Here is an 18,354-nt window from a genome sequence, read left to right as displayed (position 1 = left end):
AGTTTTTACCGACTAGACAGAGACATGGCTCTGAGGTACTCCTATCACTGTACATAATTAATCAGCAAAACTATAACTAATCCGTATGTCAATTTGTACAAGTCATAATACAGTACTAAAAACTGTGATTGAGTTGGTAACTGGCAAGTGAAGGCATGGTTAAACCAGAAGTGAACTCAAAACTATACTACGTGCCATGTTCTGAAGCATGGATAAACTATCTGTGAACTCACAGCCATACTACATGTAAAAAGGGTTACAAAACATGACCCTGCTTATAAAAAGGGTTACTATCTGTGAAATCACGTCCCTCTTTCTCTACTAAGTGGGCTGCAACAACATATCTCCAGAAAAAAAACCACAGCTAACACAAACATCAACTAGATAGCATAACTAGCAGCCAGTTCACTACAATTACCATGCCCTTTGGCCATTACAATGACACAACACAAACAGACCTGCACAGAAATAAACAACAGCACAATACAGTAGACCATTTGAACCAAAATTAAGCCATGGAGACAAATTTAACAAGGGTGGCATATAGCAAAGGTTCTTTACTTGGCACAGCATGGTAACATGAGTACACCAGAGTACAAGCAATCCTCATGACATAGACGAAATTGATAACAGAGACAGCATCCTGGAATCACTTCCTAGCTTGCATAACAAACACTAAAACGTCCATAAAACAAAATGCAGATAAGTCTTGGAACCATGGCTCCCCCACGCGGCGGTCGGCAGGCACGGATCTAGAACCCGAGCTTGGTGCGGCGCCAGTGCCTGCGCTTCGCGTTGTACCTGAGCACGGCAGAGAAGCAATGGTGGGTCAGCTCACGGACGCCTGGGCTGGATCGAAGAGGGGCGGAAGGAGGAGGGACGGAGGCGGCCGTTACCTGATGGTGTTGTCGGTCCGCATGCGGATCCAGTAGGGGATGGGGCGGTTCTGGCGCTGCTTCTTGGCCAGCTTCTGCTTGATGCGGAAGGTCTTGTGGGACGGCTGCGCGGGGGCGAGAGACGAACGGGAAATCGGGTCAGCGGGAGGTTGGAACGGTAGAGGAGAGGGTGGGACTCCATGGAAAGAGGGGAGGAGAGCGTACCATCGTCGCGGCGGAGACGAAGACGCGGCAGCGGCTTCGGCGGCGGCGGCGGCGGCGGGAGCAAAACCCTAGGTCCGTGAAGTGCTGGAGTGGTGGGCAGTGGGGAATATATAGTCCGGACGAGTAGCGACCAAGGATGGGCTCGTTGGGCTAGGCCTTGTCTTTTGATCGGTATAGTCCTTTGGACGTTAGAGAAGCAAAGGAGCCCATGAGTAAATCCAACTGTGGCCCATATGTTCATTATATCCAAATGAATTGGACGGCTCTCTTTGCTCGAAATCACTAATTAAAGAACGACAAATCTATCCACTGTAATTTTGCTTCAGATCCGCACGAGGTCAAAGACGTCAGATGCGCATCGTGCGGCGGAAGGTTCTCCTGGCAGTTACATGCAGGGCTAGTTGAGACCTGTGGCTTTGAGCGAGAAAAAAGAGTCGCTGACGTGGGATTCGATCCCACAACGCTGGCTTAAACATACAGCGCTGATAGCCATCTGTCTTTCTATTCGATTGTTGCCTGTTAGCTAGGAAAAGCCAAACTATTTGGCGTTGACTTTGTTACTGGTTAGCAACCACGTACAATTCCTTTTGAGTTTCCTAGCTTTTTCTAACGCCGGTAATTACAGATGCTCAAATCATTCATCGTTTAGCCTTTTGAAACTATACTCTGACTTGAAAAAAAATCACACTAATATCATTTAAGAGCATCTACAACAGGACTTACCGAAACCGGCACTCTATACGCCCGCAGGTGCGCCCAAGCTTGTCCGTGGATAGTGACCGGGTAGTCCTCAAATGGTTGCGTCCACAGCCGCATATCTCATATACAGCAAGCAAACGGGCATAATTCACATCTAAACATCACCAAAAGTTCAGCCGTCTGACAAATTCTAACTAGATTAGTAGTACAATCTAGATTATAGAAACGGATAGAGGATCGAGCTTCACCACTTCCTCGCCGATCCTTGGCCCTTTTGGTCGTCGACACTGATATAGGGGTCCGTGGCAGGAGGTGGGTCGTTGTCGGAACCGTCGTCATTGGAGGAAGAGGAAATGACGATGTCACCCTTCAAGCGTCTGACGACGCGGTCCTGCTTACGCTTGACTTTCGCCACCCTCGTCGCCTCCGCTGCCTCCCGCTTGGACTGCTCAATGCGGAGCCGGAGTGCCTTGCGTTTATCATCCGGAGCCGCCTGACGTCCTTCTCCGCCGTCGTAAGTGACCGATGGTACACCCACTGGAGGAGCCGCTCCTTCTCGCCGAGCACCGTCGGCATCCCACGACGGCGGCGGGAGGACTAAGTGTTGAACTTACATGAACCACAAACCTGATAACTTACATACAAACACCGTGGTAACTTACTGCAAGGGAAAATTGGTTGAAACATACCCTCGGACGGGTGTTGTTGTTGAAAACATACCCCTGATAACTTATGTGTGAAGAGCATGGTAATTTATGAATCACACACCTGATAACTTGCGTACAAATTGTAATAACTTTGGCGGGGTGGGGACGGGTTGTTGTAATATTCCCTTGATTACTTCTGTATAAATAGCATGGTAATTAATGCACCATAGATCTGATAACTTGGGTGCAACACGTTGATAACTTTTGACGCACAATAATATAGTTGAGGAAACATACCCCCGGAAATTTTTGTGCAAATTACATGGTAATTTATGCACCGCAGACCTGATAGCTTATGTACAAATACGGTGATAAGTTTGCCCCGGTAACTCATGTGTAAATAGCATGGTAATACATGCACAACTTAGTGATAACTTACATGCTCCAGGTGTGATAATTTTTGACTAGGAAGGTGGGTTGGATTTGTCTGAAAAACATCCTTCGGTAACTATGTGTGAATAGCTTGGTAATACACACACAACAGGGCTGGTAAGTTAGTTGGCCCATGTCTGACAACTTTTTGGCCGAAAAAAGCTATCGAAACCTACAAACATGAGATCTAGTTCCGAAGGTGTCGTCTCAACGAAATTTTTATGTGAAAATAATTTTTATATCGAAGTGAAAGTTTGAGTTACAAAACATTTCAACTTTTTTGAATTTCAGTGGAATCTTCCCTGACATTAGCATTTTTCGTCCTCTAAGGCATGCGTGAATATGCATGTGGAGAGAAGATCAAAGGAACCATTTTCTATGTCCCGATAATTCGTGTGTAAACAACAAAAATAACTTTCGTAGAACATGCATGGTAACTTTTTACTTGGAAAAAAGTCGTCGGTACATACCAACATGGGATCTAGTTCCGTAGATCTTGTCTCGACGAATCTTTTATGTGAAAACAGTTTTTTTGATCAGAGCGACGGTTTGAGATGTTGTGTATTCGCATCAGCCGCTTGCCTACTCCTGTGCTGGATCTCTCCAAGATGAAGATCTTCATCATGTACGCGCGTATGTACACCGATCGAGCATTTTGTTATCTAGTGTGTGCATACTTGTACACGTGGGAAGAAAGGTTAAAGATCATTTTTCATTCCCGGTATTTTCTATGAAAACAACTTGGTAACTTATGTGTCGCAGGCGTGATAACTTATGTAGTACATGCCTGGTAACTTTTTACCCGAAAAAAAGTTATCGAAACATACCAACATAGGATCTAGTTTTGAAGGTCTCGTCGCTACGAATTTTTTATAGGTTTTGACGAACTTTTTTTCCACAAAAAACCGGATGAAAAAAACGACGAAAAAACCGAACCGAGAAAACGGGTATTTTTCCCTTTCCGAAAGAGGTATGCCCGTGCCTCTGACAAGATCACAACTGTGCCTCTCGCGGAAGCAAAACCGCGCCTCTCGTGAAAAAAAGACAGAAAACGTGTTTTTTTCCTTTTCGAAAGAGGCACGCCCGTGCCTCTCGCGAAAGCACAACCTGTGCCTCTCGCGGAAGCAAAACCGTGCCTCTCACGAAAGAAAAAAAAAACAGAAAACGCGTTTTTATCCTTTCCGAAAGAGGCACGCTCGTGCCTCTTGCGGAAGCAAAATCGTGCCTCTCGCGAAAGAAAAAAACAGAAAATAGGTTTTTTCCGTTTCCAAGAGGCACGGTCGTGCCTCTCGCGAAAGCACAACTGTGCCTCTCGCGAAAACAAAACCATGACTCTCGCGAAAAAATGAGTTTTTTTGCGCAAAAAAAATAGTTTTTTAAAAAAATTGGTCGAAAAGCTAGGGAAGACCGGTAGAAAACCAAAACATAAAAAACCCGGAAAAACGTTTAAAAAGCAGAAAACGCGTGTGCAAAAATAAAAATAAAAATCCGAAGGGATCGCCTAGAGAACGACACGTGGCGAATGGCTGAGAGCGCGCCAAGTGGCGCTGATCGTTGCGAGGCTCCCGAAGGAGTGCTAGTTAATTAGCTGCCCCCCTCTTTGCTATGTGTCCTTAAGTTTAAGTTGAAAATAAGCTCTCAGAAATATCTATTGTAACAAAGAATCTCAAAAGAATATTTTCTAAGAAAAGCCTTTTGGAGAGCTTTATTAATTGGATTGCATCACTTATAAGAATTAGCAAATGAAAGGTAGGGGGGATAGTGTCCCACAAACAAATCAATGTGATTTTTTGTAAAAATATGCATAGATAGCTAGTGTGCCATCCCCATTAATTTCCCTGTGGCAATGTTCAAGAATGATCTTTACATCGGAGGACAGAAGTCTCCAGACATAAAAAAAATATGCCTAATTATCATGGATTTGTTATGTTTACGTTTAAAGCACCGTGATCCCAATCTTCACAACATAGGCAGATTCACCGGCGCGCGGTTGTGTCTCGCTTTATGCAACACACTAGCTCGGCTCGCCTACAAGGAGTCGATAGTGGGCTAGCCCAGTAGCCATGTGGGTCCATCATGCCAACGTCACACATGTGTTTTTCCTTTGTTACTCTTGTTTATATTTTAAAATACTAAGAACATATCTTATGAAAAGAATAATTAATTTTTTAGAATTGCTCAACAAACATTTAAAACATGTTCATGCAATGTAAAAATAGTTCTCTGGACTTTTAGAAAAAAAATTGTACCATTCAAAAACATATATGTGACATTTAGAAAATGTTCACGCATTTCAAAAAATGCACATGACAATTTAGAAAAATGTTATACAATATAAAAAATCGTGCAATCAAGAAAATCTTAGCATTCAAATATACATGTTATATTTTAAAAAATGTTCATGCATTTAAAAATCTCTTCATGACATTTAAAAATTATACAATGTAAAGAAATAGTTGCATGGTTTTAAAAAGAGGTTTCAGATCATTCAGAAAAATGTTTCAACATGTATTTGAAAAATGTTTAACACATATTAAAAAACAAAAAAATGTATTTGAAAAATATATAATATGTATAATAAACTGTTTTGGATGTATGTTAATATTGTACAATGTGTTTGAAAATGTAGACACCAAAAGATATGTTTGAAAAATGTTAATCATGTATTCGAAAAATGTTAAACATGCATAAAAAATTCTGGTGTATACGAAAAGTGTACAATATGTATGACAAAATTAGATATATGTTTAAAAAACAAAGAATGCTAATGCAAAACAGTGAAAAACGATAAAGATAACCATAGGGAAAAAGCTTACGCGATGGGTACAGTACTGGGCGGACCCAATAATCCCGCGCCCAGAGGCAGGACCAATTTACATATTGCAAAATGCGAAAATAGCTATGCGGCTTTACCGTACCTACACCGTGGACACATGCCCGGCCTTGGTGCCACCGTGTACACTAGGGCGACCTCGTGGTGGTGGAAATTGCTAGAATGGCTAGAAATGACGACATGGACGGAAGACAATTCATTTGGGCAAGCCAGGGCGTTCCATTAATGCTTAGGCCCATAGCCATCAGGCAACATGCCCATTTCTCTGATTCTACTTGGGCCACGGAAGGCCACCGCATGAGGATATTGCATGATTTTTTTTCTTTGGACAAGATATCTCATGAATTTGGTCTCCATTTCTTTTACAATAATGTCCAGTTGCTTTCGTTATGTTACCCTAAAAAAGTCGTGCTCATTTTATCAAGATTGTGCAAGCAGTGAAGGTCTTCTAAAGTAGGCAACGGTCCTAAAAAAGGTTATGTAAATTAGACAATAAGATGGAAAAAATGTGTGGTTCAGTAATTTGATGTTTTAGTACATCAAACATAAGTTTTTTTAAAATATTTTGATGACAATATTGTCAAAGGTTTTCATTCAGTGAAGTTTAAAAATGACATTGTGTAGGCCTAGTTAAGACATTATTTGTATTTGGAATGGTTTACAACATTGTCGCCAATGAATTCCTATTTCAGTCTTGAAATACTATATAATTTACCAATCTAGTTTCTTATCTTGTGCATCTCTATGGCGTATGCACATGAGTGTGTGGTTGAACGTTGGGGGTTGAACTTTTGTCGAGTCGTCCAAATTTTGCTTGTGTGGCTAGTTTTCCGTGACTTATTTGTTATCATATCTTGAGTTTGTTGTACATGTATAATCTATGAAAAATCAATGCTTATTTCTTTTTAGGAAAGGGATTCCTCTCCGATTTCATTAATTAAATCATTAGAAGTTCCTTGCATAGCCATGCCTCCGAAGGAAAAAAGTGAAATGGGTCTGCAGGATTCAGAATATGCTCATCTAAGCCAGGAAACAAAATGAGACATTTCTCAACCGTGCCCCTAGGCTAAACTGCAACATAATTTCATATTACAAATACAAAAATATGGGGGATGAAATACACTGCAACAACTCCGGAATGATCATGTTTCATTCTTGATAGAGAGGCAAGGTGTCACACTTCTTGTCTAGATTAAAGATCAGTTCGCAATTGTTCTCACCATGGCGCCCATCCCTTGGCCTGGTCAGAAAACCTCAGCCGCCACCGCCATGAGTCTTTCAGACCCACATCGGAGGGCATACATCACACCTTTTCCTTCTGCAAACATGCCCAATCATGAACATTGGCAGATATATGCTAATATGGCATACATTTTCATAGATTGGTATTGTACGGGAGTTATAAATAACGAGTTATGTCACCATTTATCCTTAGCTCTATGCATTCACTTAATACCCACCTCCTTCAATACATTATTTAGCTCACCCTTCTAGAGAATTTTCTGTTAAATTTCATAAGCATCAGGATCATAAATCTCTCAGTGCATATCTAAAGTCTATAGTTGAATGGTCAAGAAAAACTTTCTTTTTCTGAGCTCACCAGAGAAATTAGCATTCCAATCTTTCAATTTCTGCCTCAACATTCTCAATCTCCATTGCCATTCATGTAAAGTGCCTTCCTCTATGAAGGGGATATCCCAACCAACTCGAACAAGCTTTCTAAGGTTTTCTCTTTCTACCCACTAGTAAAAAAAGGGTCAAATGTGAAGCACATTAGTGCCGGTTTGATTTTTGAGCCGGCACTAATGTGTCCATTAGTGCCGGTTCCAACGGCTAGCCGGCCACTCTCATTAGTACCGGTTCGTGGCGAACCTTTAGCACCGGTTCGTGCCATGAACCGGTACTAAAGAGAGTGGTGGCAGGATGTTGTTAGTCTGGGGCCCCTCCAGCACCTTTAGTGCCGATTCGTGGCACGAACTGGTACTAAAGGTCGTCGTACATAAACCCTTCGTCCACCCGAGCTCGCTCTGTTCTTCCCCTTTCCCCTCTCCTCCTCTGTTCTTCCCCTCTCTTCCTCGAGCTCATCACACATTTTGCCCAAAATTTGTCAAGATTTGAAGGCCCCCATCCATTCAAATGATCACAAAGGTTAGCAACTTTGTCCTTTCATCTCTCATTGCTAGATTAGCTCTTGCAATGCTTTGTATAGTGATTAATTTGTGAGTTTAGTAATTTGGGAGGAATTATATGTGCTAGTATTTTATTTATATGCAATTTGAGGTCAAAAATAACACTTAGTTTGCATATGTAGGTGTGGTTTACTTAGTGCCTTTTAAATCTCCGTTGTAACCACCGTCGATCGCCCGCACCGTCCCGTCGCCGGCACCACCTTGTGGTGAGGCTCTTGTTCATGAATGTTTTACATTAACAAATTGATGTTTGTGTGATTTGGATATATAGTTACTCGTATAATTATCTTACCCATATGTTGTTTGTTATACATAGTGCCATGGTTTTGATATCCGTCCCCGTCGGCCCTCGTCCTTGTTATGATTCGGATGTGGTATATTCTCTTTTAAAACTAGTTGTTGCATTTCGTGTTTATGACAAATTATGCCCATCAAGTTGACATAGATATTTTTATCTAGGAGGTATGTGAACTGGAAATTCCAACCGACCCTATTGTCGAGAGGTTAAATTTAGTTGAAAGAGAAAACGAGTATTTGAAAGAAAAATTGAAAAGAATTGAGGGGGAGAAGATGGAATTGGAGTTGCATGTTGCCGATGTCGTCGATGATCACAAGATTAAGATGGAGAAAATGCGCTTGAAGATTAGAAAGATTAGAAAATATGCCATTGATAGTGTGGCTTGGTATCATTATGCTGTTGGATCAATTGTTACCTTAGTTGCGATCTTGATCGCATTTGTTGTTGCATTTAAATTCTTTAGCTAGAGAGTTATTTGTATGTTGCATTTAATTAAGTGTTGTATATGAACTTTATGTATGAACTTATATTAATTTGGTCTATTCGGTGTTGTGTAATGAAGATGAGCTGACAATGGATGTATGATGACCGATGCTCTCCCGAGTTCATTAATGGTGTGCATACTTTTCTGCTTGCCGCTGAGGCAAACAAGCGGGCGGATGGTTTTATGCCTTGTCCATGTGCTGGCTATAAGAATGGTCACAATTACTCTACGTCAAGAACCATTCACGTCCACCTATTTGAGTCCAATTTCATGCCCCACTATAATGTTTGGACCAAGCACGGAGAAAGAGGGGTTATGATGGAAGACAATGAAGAAGAAGAGGACGACGACAGCTATCCTAGCCATGGATTCCTTGAATACGATGATACAACAATGGGGGAAGAAGCTGAGCCGGCAATGCGGGAAGAAGCTGAAGAAGAGGCATCAGATGAGCCCGCTGATGATCTAGGTCGGGCCATTGCCGATGCAAAGAGAAACTGTGCAAGTGATTTGGAGAAGAAGAAGTTGCAGCGCATGTTAGAGGATCACAAGAAATTGTTGTACCCGAATTGCGAAGCTGACAAAAAAAAGTTAGGCACCACACTGGAATTGCTGCAATGGAAGGCAGAGAATGGTGTATCTAACAAGGGATTTGGAAAGTTGCTGGTAATGATAAAGAATATGCTTCCAAAGGACAACGAATTGCCCGAGAGTACGTATGAAGCAAAGAAGGCTGTCTGCCCTCTAGGGTCAGAGGTGCAGAAGATACATGCATGCCCTAATGACTGCATCCTCTACCGCGGTGAGTACGAGGATTTGAACGCTTGCCCGGTATGCGGTGCATTGCGTTATAAGATTAGTCGGGATGACCCTGGTGATATCGAGGGCGAGCGCCCCAGGAAGAAGATTCCTGCCAAGGTGATGTGGTATGCTCCTATAATACCACGGTTGAAACGTTTGTTCCAAAACAAAGAGCATGCGAAGGTGATGCGGTGGCACGGAGAAGACCGTAAGAAAGACGGAAAGTTGAGAGTTCCCGCTAACGGGTCGCAGTGGAGAAAAATTGAGAGAAAGTACAGGGAGGAGTTTGCAGGTGACCCAAGGAACATATGGTTTGGTCTAAGCGCAGATGGCATTAATCCTATTGGGGAGCAGAGCAACAACCATAGCACTTGGCATGTGACTCTATGTTTGTATAACCTTCCTCCTTGGTTGTGCATGAAGCGGAAGTTCATTATGATGCCAGTGCTCATCCAAGGCCCTAAGCAACCCGGCAACAACATTGATGTGTACCTAATGCCATTAGTTGAAGAACTATTACAGCTGTGGAATGGAACAGGTGTACGTGCGTGGGATGGGCACGGGCAGGAAGAATTTGACCTAAAGGTGTTGTTGTTCGTGACCATCAATGATTGGCCTGCTCTCAGTAACCTTTCAGGACAGACAAACAAGGGATACCGCGGATGCACACACTGTTTGGATGATACCGACAATATATATTTGGAGAGTTGTAGGAAGAATGTGTACCTGGGACATCGTCGATTTCTTCCGAGTAGGCATCCCGTAAGAAAGAAAGGCAAGCATTTCAAAGGTGAGGCGGATCACCGAACGAAGCCTCTCCACCGTACTGGTGCTGATGTACATGAGATTGTCAAGGATTTGAAGGTAATCTTTGGACAGGGTCCTGGCGGACAACCTGTTCCGAAGGACGCTGACGGACGCACACCCATGTGGAAGAAAAAATCTATATTTTGGGACCTGCCATATTGGAAAGACCTAGAGGTCCGCTCCGCAATCGACGTGATGCACGTAACAAAGAATCTTTGCGTGACCCTGCTTGGCTTCTTGGGCTGTATGGGAAGACAAAAGATACACCAAAGGCACAGGAGGACCAGCAACGTATGCACAGAAAAGACAGCATACATCAGGGTCAGGCCAGCTACGCTCTTACCAAAGAAGAGAAGGAAATCTGCGTTGAATGCCTGCTTAGCATGAAGGTACCGTCTGGCTTCTCGTCGAATATAAAGGGAATCATAAATATGGCAGATAAAAAGTTCCAGAACCTAAAGTCTCATGACTGCCATGTGATTATGACGCAACTGCTTACGGTTGCATTGAGGGGGCTTCTATCGGAAAATGTTTGATTAGCCATTGTGAAGCTATATGCATTCATCGATGCAATCTCTCACAAGGTAATCGATCCAGAAATTATACCAAGGTTACAGAATGATTTGGTGCAATGTCTTGTCGGTTTCGAGTTGGTGTTCCCACCATCCTTCTTTAACATCATGACGCACGTCCTAGTTCACCTTTGCGAAGAGATTAACGTTTTGGGTCCTGTATTTCTACACAATATGTTCCCCTTTGAGAGGTTCATGGGAGTCTTGAAGAAATATGTTCATAACCGTGCTAGGCCAGAAGGAGGCATCTCGAAGGGCCATGAAAATGAGGAGGTCATTGAGTTTTGTATTGACTTTATTCCTGACCTTAAGCCGATTGGTGTTCCTAAATCGCGACATAAGGGCAGACTGGATGGAAAAGGCACGCTAGGAGGACATCACATAATATGTATGGACGGGCATTCTCTCACTGAAGCACACTACACAGTTCTACAGAATCCCGCCTTGGTGGCTCCGTATATGGAGGAACACAAGAATTTTCTACACTCCAAACACCCGGAGAAGTCTGACGACTGGATTACATGTGAACAAACAAGGACGTTCGCCGGTTGGTTGCAGAAACATGCCATGCATGATGGCGATATTGAAGATGACCTGTACTCGTTGTCCCAGTTACCATCTTCGGATATAATGACTTTCAAAGGGTACCGGATAAATGGGAATGTATTTTACACAATCGCCCAAGATAAGAAGAGCACCAACCAAAACAGTGGTGTCCGCTTTGATGCAACAACCAACACGGGAAAGGAAACATATTATGGTTACATAGAGGACATATGGGAACTTAACTATGGAGGTGGTTTGAAGGTCCCTTTGTATCGGTGCAAATGGGTCAATATGACACGAGGCGGTGTAACGGAAGACCCGCAGTACAGAATGACAACAGTGGATCTCAACAATCTTGCGTATGCAGACGAACCATTCGTCCTAGCCAATGATGTGGCGCATGTTTTTATGTGAAAGACATGTCTACCAGGCCGAGAAAAAGAAAAGATAAGGAAGCGAATGGATCATACGACGAGCCAAAGCGCCACATAGTTCTTTCAGGGAAAAGAAACATCGTGGGAGTGGATGACAAGACAGACATGTCAGAAGATTATGAAAATTTTGATGAAATTGCTCCATTCACAGTGAATATTGACCCGAGCATCCAGTTAAATGATGAAGATTTTCCATGGCTATGGCGCAAAGGGACACACGCGAAGAAAAAGTTTCACACCCAAAGATCTGGGATGTGATCGGCTTCACTATCATCACTTTCTTCTGTGTTTCACACCCAGGAGGGAATCTCTGTAATAGTTAGGGTAGTTATGTGTTTTGGCATTTGAAACGCGAAGAAATTTTATGTGCAGACAAATTCTTTCATGCATTTACTGATTTTTTCAGCTAAATGACCCTGAAATTGAAAAGCATTTCAAATGAACTCAGAAAAGGTTGAAAGTTGGCATGATATCATAATTTCACCCACATAGCATGTGCAAAAAAGTAGAGAGGGTTACAGCAAAAACTGGATGCACTTCGTGTACAAAATGGACAATCTCTTTTAAAGTATCAGCGTTTCGGACGAAAACTCATCTGTTACAAAGGCATTTCATTTTTTAAATAACCTAAGCATTACCAAATTAAATATAATGATAAAACACACTAATATTAAACATAAGAAAAAAGAATCACTGAAAAATATATTTTCAAAGTTATGTTATTCACAAACTAGTGATTCACACAAATTTCAAATAATTCAAAATTTAAACTATTCAAATTTGAAAACTACTCGCACTAATAGAAAGTTTGTAATTTTTTGTACCTAAAGCAAAATATTCACAAAGAAACTCTAAATACAGCAAAAAACAACTCAAAAATAAATAAAACAAAAATAAATAAAGCAAAAATAAATAAGAAAATAAAAAAGCCCGCCTACTGGGCCAGAGCGGCCTACAAACGACTAGAAAAACAATGTTTTGTTGGGCCAGGATGCACGCCCGCAAAGGCCCAGTAGGCCCACAAGGCAGCAGAGAACATGTAGGCCCAGTAGGCCTGCTTTGGGGAGGAGCTCGAGAGAGCTACTGATGACCTGTAAGTATACGGGATAGTTGTAGCCTCTTTCGATAAGTAAGAGTGTCGAACCCAACGAGGAGCTAAAGGTAAAATAAATACTCTCTCAAGTCCTATCGGCCACTGATACGACTCTAGGCACGCTTGACGTTCGCTTTACCAAGAACAAGTATGAAAGTAGAAGTACTTTGTAGGTGTTGTTTGATAGGTTTGCAAGATAATAAAGAACACGTAAATATAAACTAGCGTTTTTTTTAGATAAAGATACAATAAAGTAAGTATTAGTAGAGAGCTTTTTGTTACGAGAAAGTTATTTGTCCAAGGCAAACGATAACTAGACCGGTAATCACTATTGCAATTCTATTTGAGGGAGAGACATAAGCTAACATACTTTCTCTTCTTGGATCATATGCACTTATGATTGGAACTCTAGCAAGCATCCGCAACTACTAAAGATCATTAAGGTAAAACCCAACCATAGCATTAAAGTATCAAGTCCCCTTTATCCCATACGCAAACAACCTACTTACTCGGGTATGTGCTTCTGTTCACTCACGCCACCCACCATAAGCAAACCATGAACATATTGCAAACCCTACAACAGGGATCGCTCACGCTTGCGCGACACGGAGAGCACCATAGGACAACACCAATAATAAAACATGCAACTCAAACCAATCACGATCATCAATTAACCCATAGGACAAAACGGATCTACTCAAACATCATAGGATAGCCATACATAATTGGGAAATAATATATAGCGTTGAGCACCATGTTTAAGTAGAGATTACAACGGGTAAGAGAGAGGTTACACTGCTGCATAGAGGGGGGAAGAGTTGGTGATGAAGGCGGTGAAGTTGTTGGTGAAGATCGCGGTGATGATGATGGCCCCCGGCGGCGTTCCGGCGCCACCGGAAGCAAGGGGGAGAGGGCCCCCCTTCTTCTTCTTCTTCTTCCTTGACCTCATCCCTAGATGGGAGAAGGGTTTCCCCTCTGGTCCTTGGCTCCCATGGCGTGGGAGGGGCGAGAGCCCCTCCGAGATTTGATCTATCTCTCTGTTTTTGCGTTCCCTGATTCTGCCCCTTCACCGTTTCTTTTATATCTGGAGATCCGTAACTCCGATTGGGGTGAATCTTTCGCCCAGATTTTTCTCATAAAATTAGCTTTCTTGCCGCAAAAGAAGAGCGTCAACCGCCTTACGGGTGGCCCACGAGAGTGCCAGGCGGGCCCAGGGGGGAAGGGCGCGCCCCCTGTCTTGTGGCCACCTCGGACACCGTTTCGCGTTGATTCTTCCTCCGAAAAATCGCAAATATTCCAAAATAATTCCCCGTCTGTTTTTATCCCGTTTGGATTCCATTTGATATTGGGTTTCTGCGAAACATAAAACATGCAACAAACATGAACTGACACTGGGCACTGGATCAATATGTTAGTCCCAAAAATAGCATAAAAAGTTGCCAAAAGTATATGAAAGTTGAAGAATATTGGCATGGAACAATAAAAAATTATAGATATGACGAAAACGTATCAGCTTCCCCAAGCTTAATTCCTGCTCGTCCTCGAGTAGGTAAAAGATAAAAAAGATAATTTTTGATGTGGAATGCTACCTAGCATAATCTTGATCATATGTCTAATCATGGCATGAATACTGATATACGAGTGATTCAAAGCAATAGTCTATCATTTGACATAAAAACAATAATACTTCGAGCCTACCAATAAAGCAATCATGTCTTTTCAAAACAACAAGGCCAAAGCAAGCTTATCCCTACAAAATCATATAGTTTGGCCATGCTTCATTTTCGTCAAACAAAATGCCCCCATCATGCACAACCCCGATGACAAGCCGAGCAATTGGTTCATACTTTTTAACGCGCTTCATCTTTTTCAACCCTCATGCAATACATGAGCGCAAGCCATGGATATAGCACTATAGGTGGAATAGAATATGATGGTGCAGGTTTATATGGAGAAGACAAAAAAGGGAGAAAGTCTCACATCGACGCGACTAATCAACAGGCTATGGAGATTCCCATCAATTGATGTCAATGCAAGGAGTAGGGATTGCCATCCAACGGATGCACTAAGAGCTGTAAGTGTATGAAAGCTCAAATTGAAAACTAAGTGGGTGTGCATCCAACTTGCTTGCTCATGAAGACCTAGGGCATTTGAGGAAGCCCATCGTTGGAATATACAAGCCAAGTTCTATAATGAAAATTCCCACTAGTATATGAAAGTGACAACATAGGAGACTCTTTATATGAAGAACATGGTGCTACTTTGAAGCACAAGTGTGGAAAAAGGATAGTAATATTGCCCCTTTTCTTTTCTTTTTTTCTTTTTTCTTATTTTTTTGGGTGGGCTTCTTTGGCCCCCTTTTTTATTTAGGCTTCTTTGGCCTCTCTCTTTTTCTTTTTCATTTTTTCTTTTTTTTCATGGGGCAATGCTCTATAATGATGATCATCACACTTTTATTTACTTACAACTCAATATTACAACTCGATACTAGAACAAAGATATGACTCTATATGAATGCTTCCGGCGGTGTACCGGGATGTGCAATGATCTAGCATAGCAATGACATCAAAAATGGACAAGCCATGAAAACATCATGCTAGCTATCTTACGATCATGCAAAGCAATATGACAATGAATGCTCAAGTCATGTATATGATGATGATGGAAGTTGCATGTTAATATATCTCGGAATGGCTATGGAAATGTCATATTAGGTAGGTATGGTGGCTGTTTTGAGGAAGATATAAGGAGGCTTATGTGTGATAGAGCGTATCATATCACGGGGTTTGGATGCACCGGCGAAGTTTGCACCAACTCTCGAGGTGAGAAAGGGCAATGCACGGTACCGAAGAGGCTAGCAATGATGGAAAGGTAAAAGTGCGTAGAATCCATGGACTCACATTAGTCATAGAGAACTCATATACTTATTGCAAAAGTTTATTAGCCCTCGAAGCAAAGTACTACTACGCATGCCCCTAGGGGGATAGATTGGTAGGAAAAGACCATCACTTGTCCCCGACCGCCACTCATAAGGAAGACAATCAAAGAAACACCCCATGCTTCAAATTTGTCACACAACGGTTACCATACGTGCATGCTACGGGACTTGCAAACCCCAACACAAGTGTCTCTACAATCCACACCCACCCACTAGCATGACTCTAATATCACCATGTTTATATCGCAAAACTATTGCAAGGAATCAAACATATCATATTCATCGATCTACAAGTTTATGTAGGATTTTATGACTAACCATGTGAATGACCAATTCCTGTCATCTCTCTAAATAGATATAAGTGAAGCAAGAGAGTTTAATTCTTTCTACAAAAGATATGCCCATGCTCTACCAAATATAAGTGAAGCAAAAGAGCATTCTACAAATGGCGGTTTTCTATGTGAAGAGAAACAGGCAATCCAAACTTTAAATGATATGAGTGAAGCATTCTATAAAGCCACACTCAAAAGATTTAAGTAAAGTGCAATGAGCATTCTATAAATCAACCAAGGACTATCTCATACCAGCACGGTGCATAAAAGAAAAATGAAAACTAAATGCAAAAGACGCTCCAAGACCTGCACATATCGCATGGACGAAACGAATCCGAAAACATACCGATACTTGTTGAAGAAAGAGGGGATGCCTTCCGGGGCATCCCCAAGCATAGATGCTTGAGTCTCCTTGAATATTTACTTGGGGTGCCTCGGGCATCCCCAAGCTTGATCTCTTGCCTCTCTTCCTTTTCCTCATATCGAGACCTCCTCGATTAGACACTTCATCCACACAAAACTTCAACAGAAAACTCGGTAAGATCCGTTAGTATAATAAAGCAAATCACTACTCTAAGTACTGTAGAAAACCAATTCATATTTTGTTTTTGCATTGTGTCTACTGTAATATAGCTATTTCATGGCTTAATCCAGTAATAGAAATTGATAGATTCATCAAAACAAGCAAACTATGCATCAAAAAACAGAATCTGTCAAAAATAGAACAGTCTGTAGCAATCTGAACATTGACCATACTTCTGGGACCCCAAAAATTCTACCAAAATTAGGAAAAATAAACAAGTTGTACAGAAAGACATTGCAAAAGGAATCAGAACCATTTGACGTTCCAGATAAAAACGTAAAATCGTGCACTACAGCCAAAGTTTCTGTCCTGCACCGTACAAACCAACAAGCATTGTAAACATCCTAAAGGCAAACCTTGGCACATTATTTTTCTAATACAATGGAATTATACAAGGGGATAATTATTTTTGATGAAAATTTTCTATAATCAAGATTCACAAAGTTTCCATGAGCATGAACAAAGTTCAAGGCTAGCTCCCACTTCAACAATGCTTGTCTTTCTCACTTTCACTTTCCTTTTTGAAAAGTTTTTAGGTTCCCCTCTTTATTTTTTGTTTTTAAACTATATGAAAGCACTCGACAGAAATAAATGACTCTCTAAAACTTCCGGGTTGTCTCCCTGGCAGCGCTTCCTTTAAAGCCATTAAGCTAGGCATAAAGTGCTCAAGTAATGGATCCACCCAGATCCCAAGGTATATCAAAGCCAATTTTAATTAGCAATGATTTGTAATTTAGTAGTGAGCACAAAGTAACATATATCAAGCAATGATGAAGTCTAACTCTCTTCATATGCATCGGCATGTCATAAAAGAACAATTCATGCACACATAGTAAAGGCCAATGCATAGTATAAGCAGTTTCTTGCAATTCTATCATATTGGAAACATAAAGAGGCGGAGATATAGTGCCTCTCTCATAATAATTGCAAGTAGGAGCAGCAAGCACATGCATATTACATTCATCAAAATCATCATGTGCAATGGTAAAAGGCAACCCATCAATATAATCCTTAATAAGCGCAAACTTCTCCGATATAGTGTAGTCGGGAGAATTCAAAAAGATAATAGGACTATCATGCATGGGTGCAATAGCAACAATTTCATGTTTAACATAAGGAACCATAGCAAGTTCATCTCCATAAGCATAATTCATATTGGCATCTTGGCCACAAGCATAGCAAGCATCATCAAAAAGGGATATTTCAAGAGAATCAACGGGATCATAGCAATCATCCTTCGGTAGGCACAAAGGGGAATTAAACAATGTATGAGTTTAAGAGTTACTCTCATTAGAATGTGGGCACGGGTGATCAATCCGCTCTTCCTCCTTTTGTTCTTCGCTCTCCTCATCATCTTTTTCATCCAATGAGCTCACAGTTTCATCAATTTCTTCTTCCATAGCTTCCTGCGAAATATTAGTCTCTTCTTGGACAGCGGAGACTTTCTCAATAAAAGCATTAATATTGTAATTGTATTCATAATTTTCATAGCAATATCTAAGTATAGCAAAATTTTCTGGTCTCTAAACTGAATCATCAAAATCGTCAAACGCTTTAAACATAGAT

At 41.4% G+C, this 18,354-nt stretch overlaps 1 protein-coding gene across 1 annotated transcript; it reads right to left on the bottom strand.

Annotated features, from left to right (window-relative positions):
- Window positions 1–508: 508 nt before the first annotated feature.
- On the bottom strand, window positions 509–1,221 carry LOC119324385 (60S ribosomal protein L39). The gene is made up of 3 exons (XM_037598172.1): window positions 1,101–1,221; window positions 897–1,000; window positions 509–801 (listed from the first exon to the last, which is right to left on the bottom strand). The coding sequence occupies exons 1-3, from the start codon at window positions 1,101–1,103 to the stop codon at window positions 753–755; spliced, it is 156 nt and encodes a 51-aa protein (XP_037454069.1). The 5' UTR covers window positions 1,104–1,221; the 3' UTR covers window positions 509–752.
- Window positions 1,222–18,354: the final 17,133 nt, after the last annotated feature.

The sequence above is a fragment of the Triticum dicoccoides genome, chromosome 6B (assembly GCF_002162155.2).
Source record: "Triticum dicoccoides isolate Atlit2015 ecotype Zavitan chromosome 6B, WEW_v2.0, whole genome shotgun sequence".
In the NCBI taxonomy this organism is placed as follows: Eukaryota; Viridiplantae; Streptophyta; class Magnoliopsida; order Poales; family Poaceae; genus Triticum; species Triticum dicoccoides.
This window is presented reverse-complemented; position numbering and strand designations above follow the sequence as displayed.

Coding starts and splice junctions, on each gene's coding strand:
- LOC119324385 (XM_037598172.1), bottom strand. Junction 802..896: donor CGGACCGACAACACCATCAG/GTAACGGCCGCC, acceptor TGCCGTGCTCAG/GTACAACGCGAAGCGCAGGC.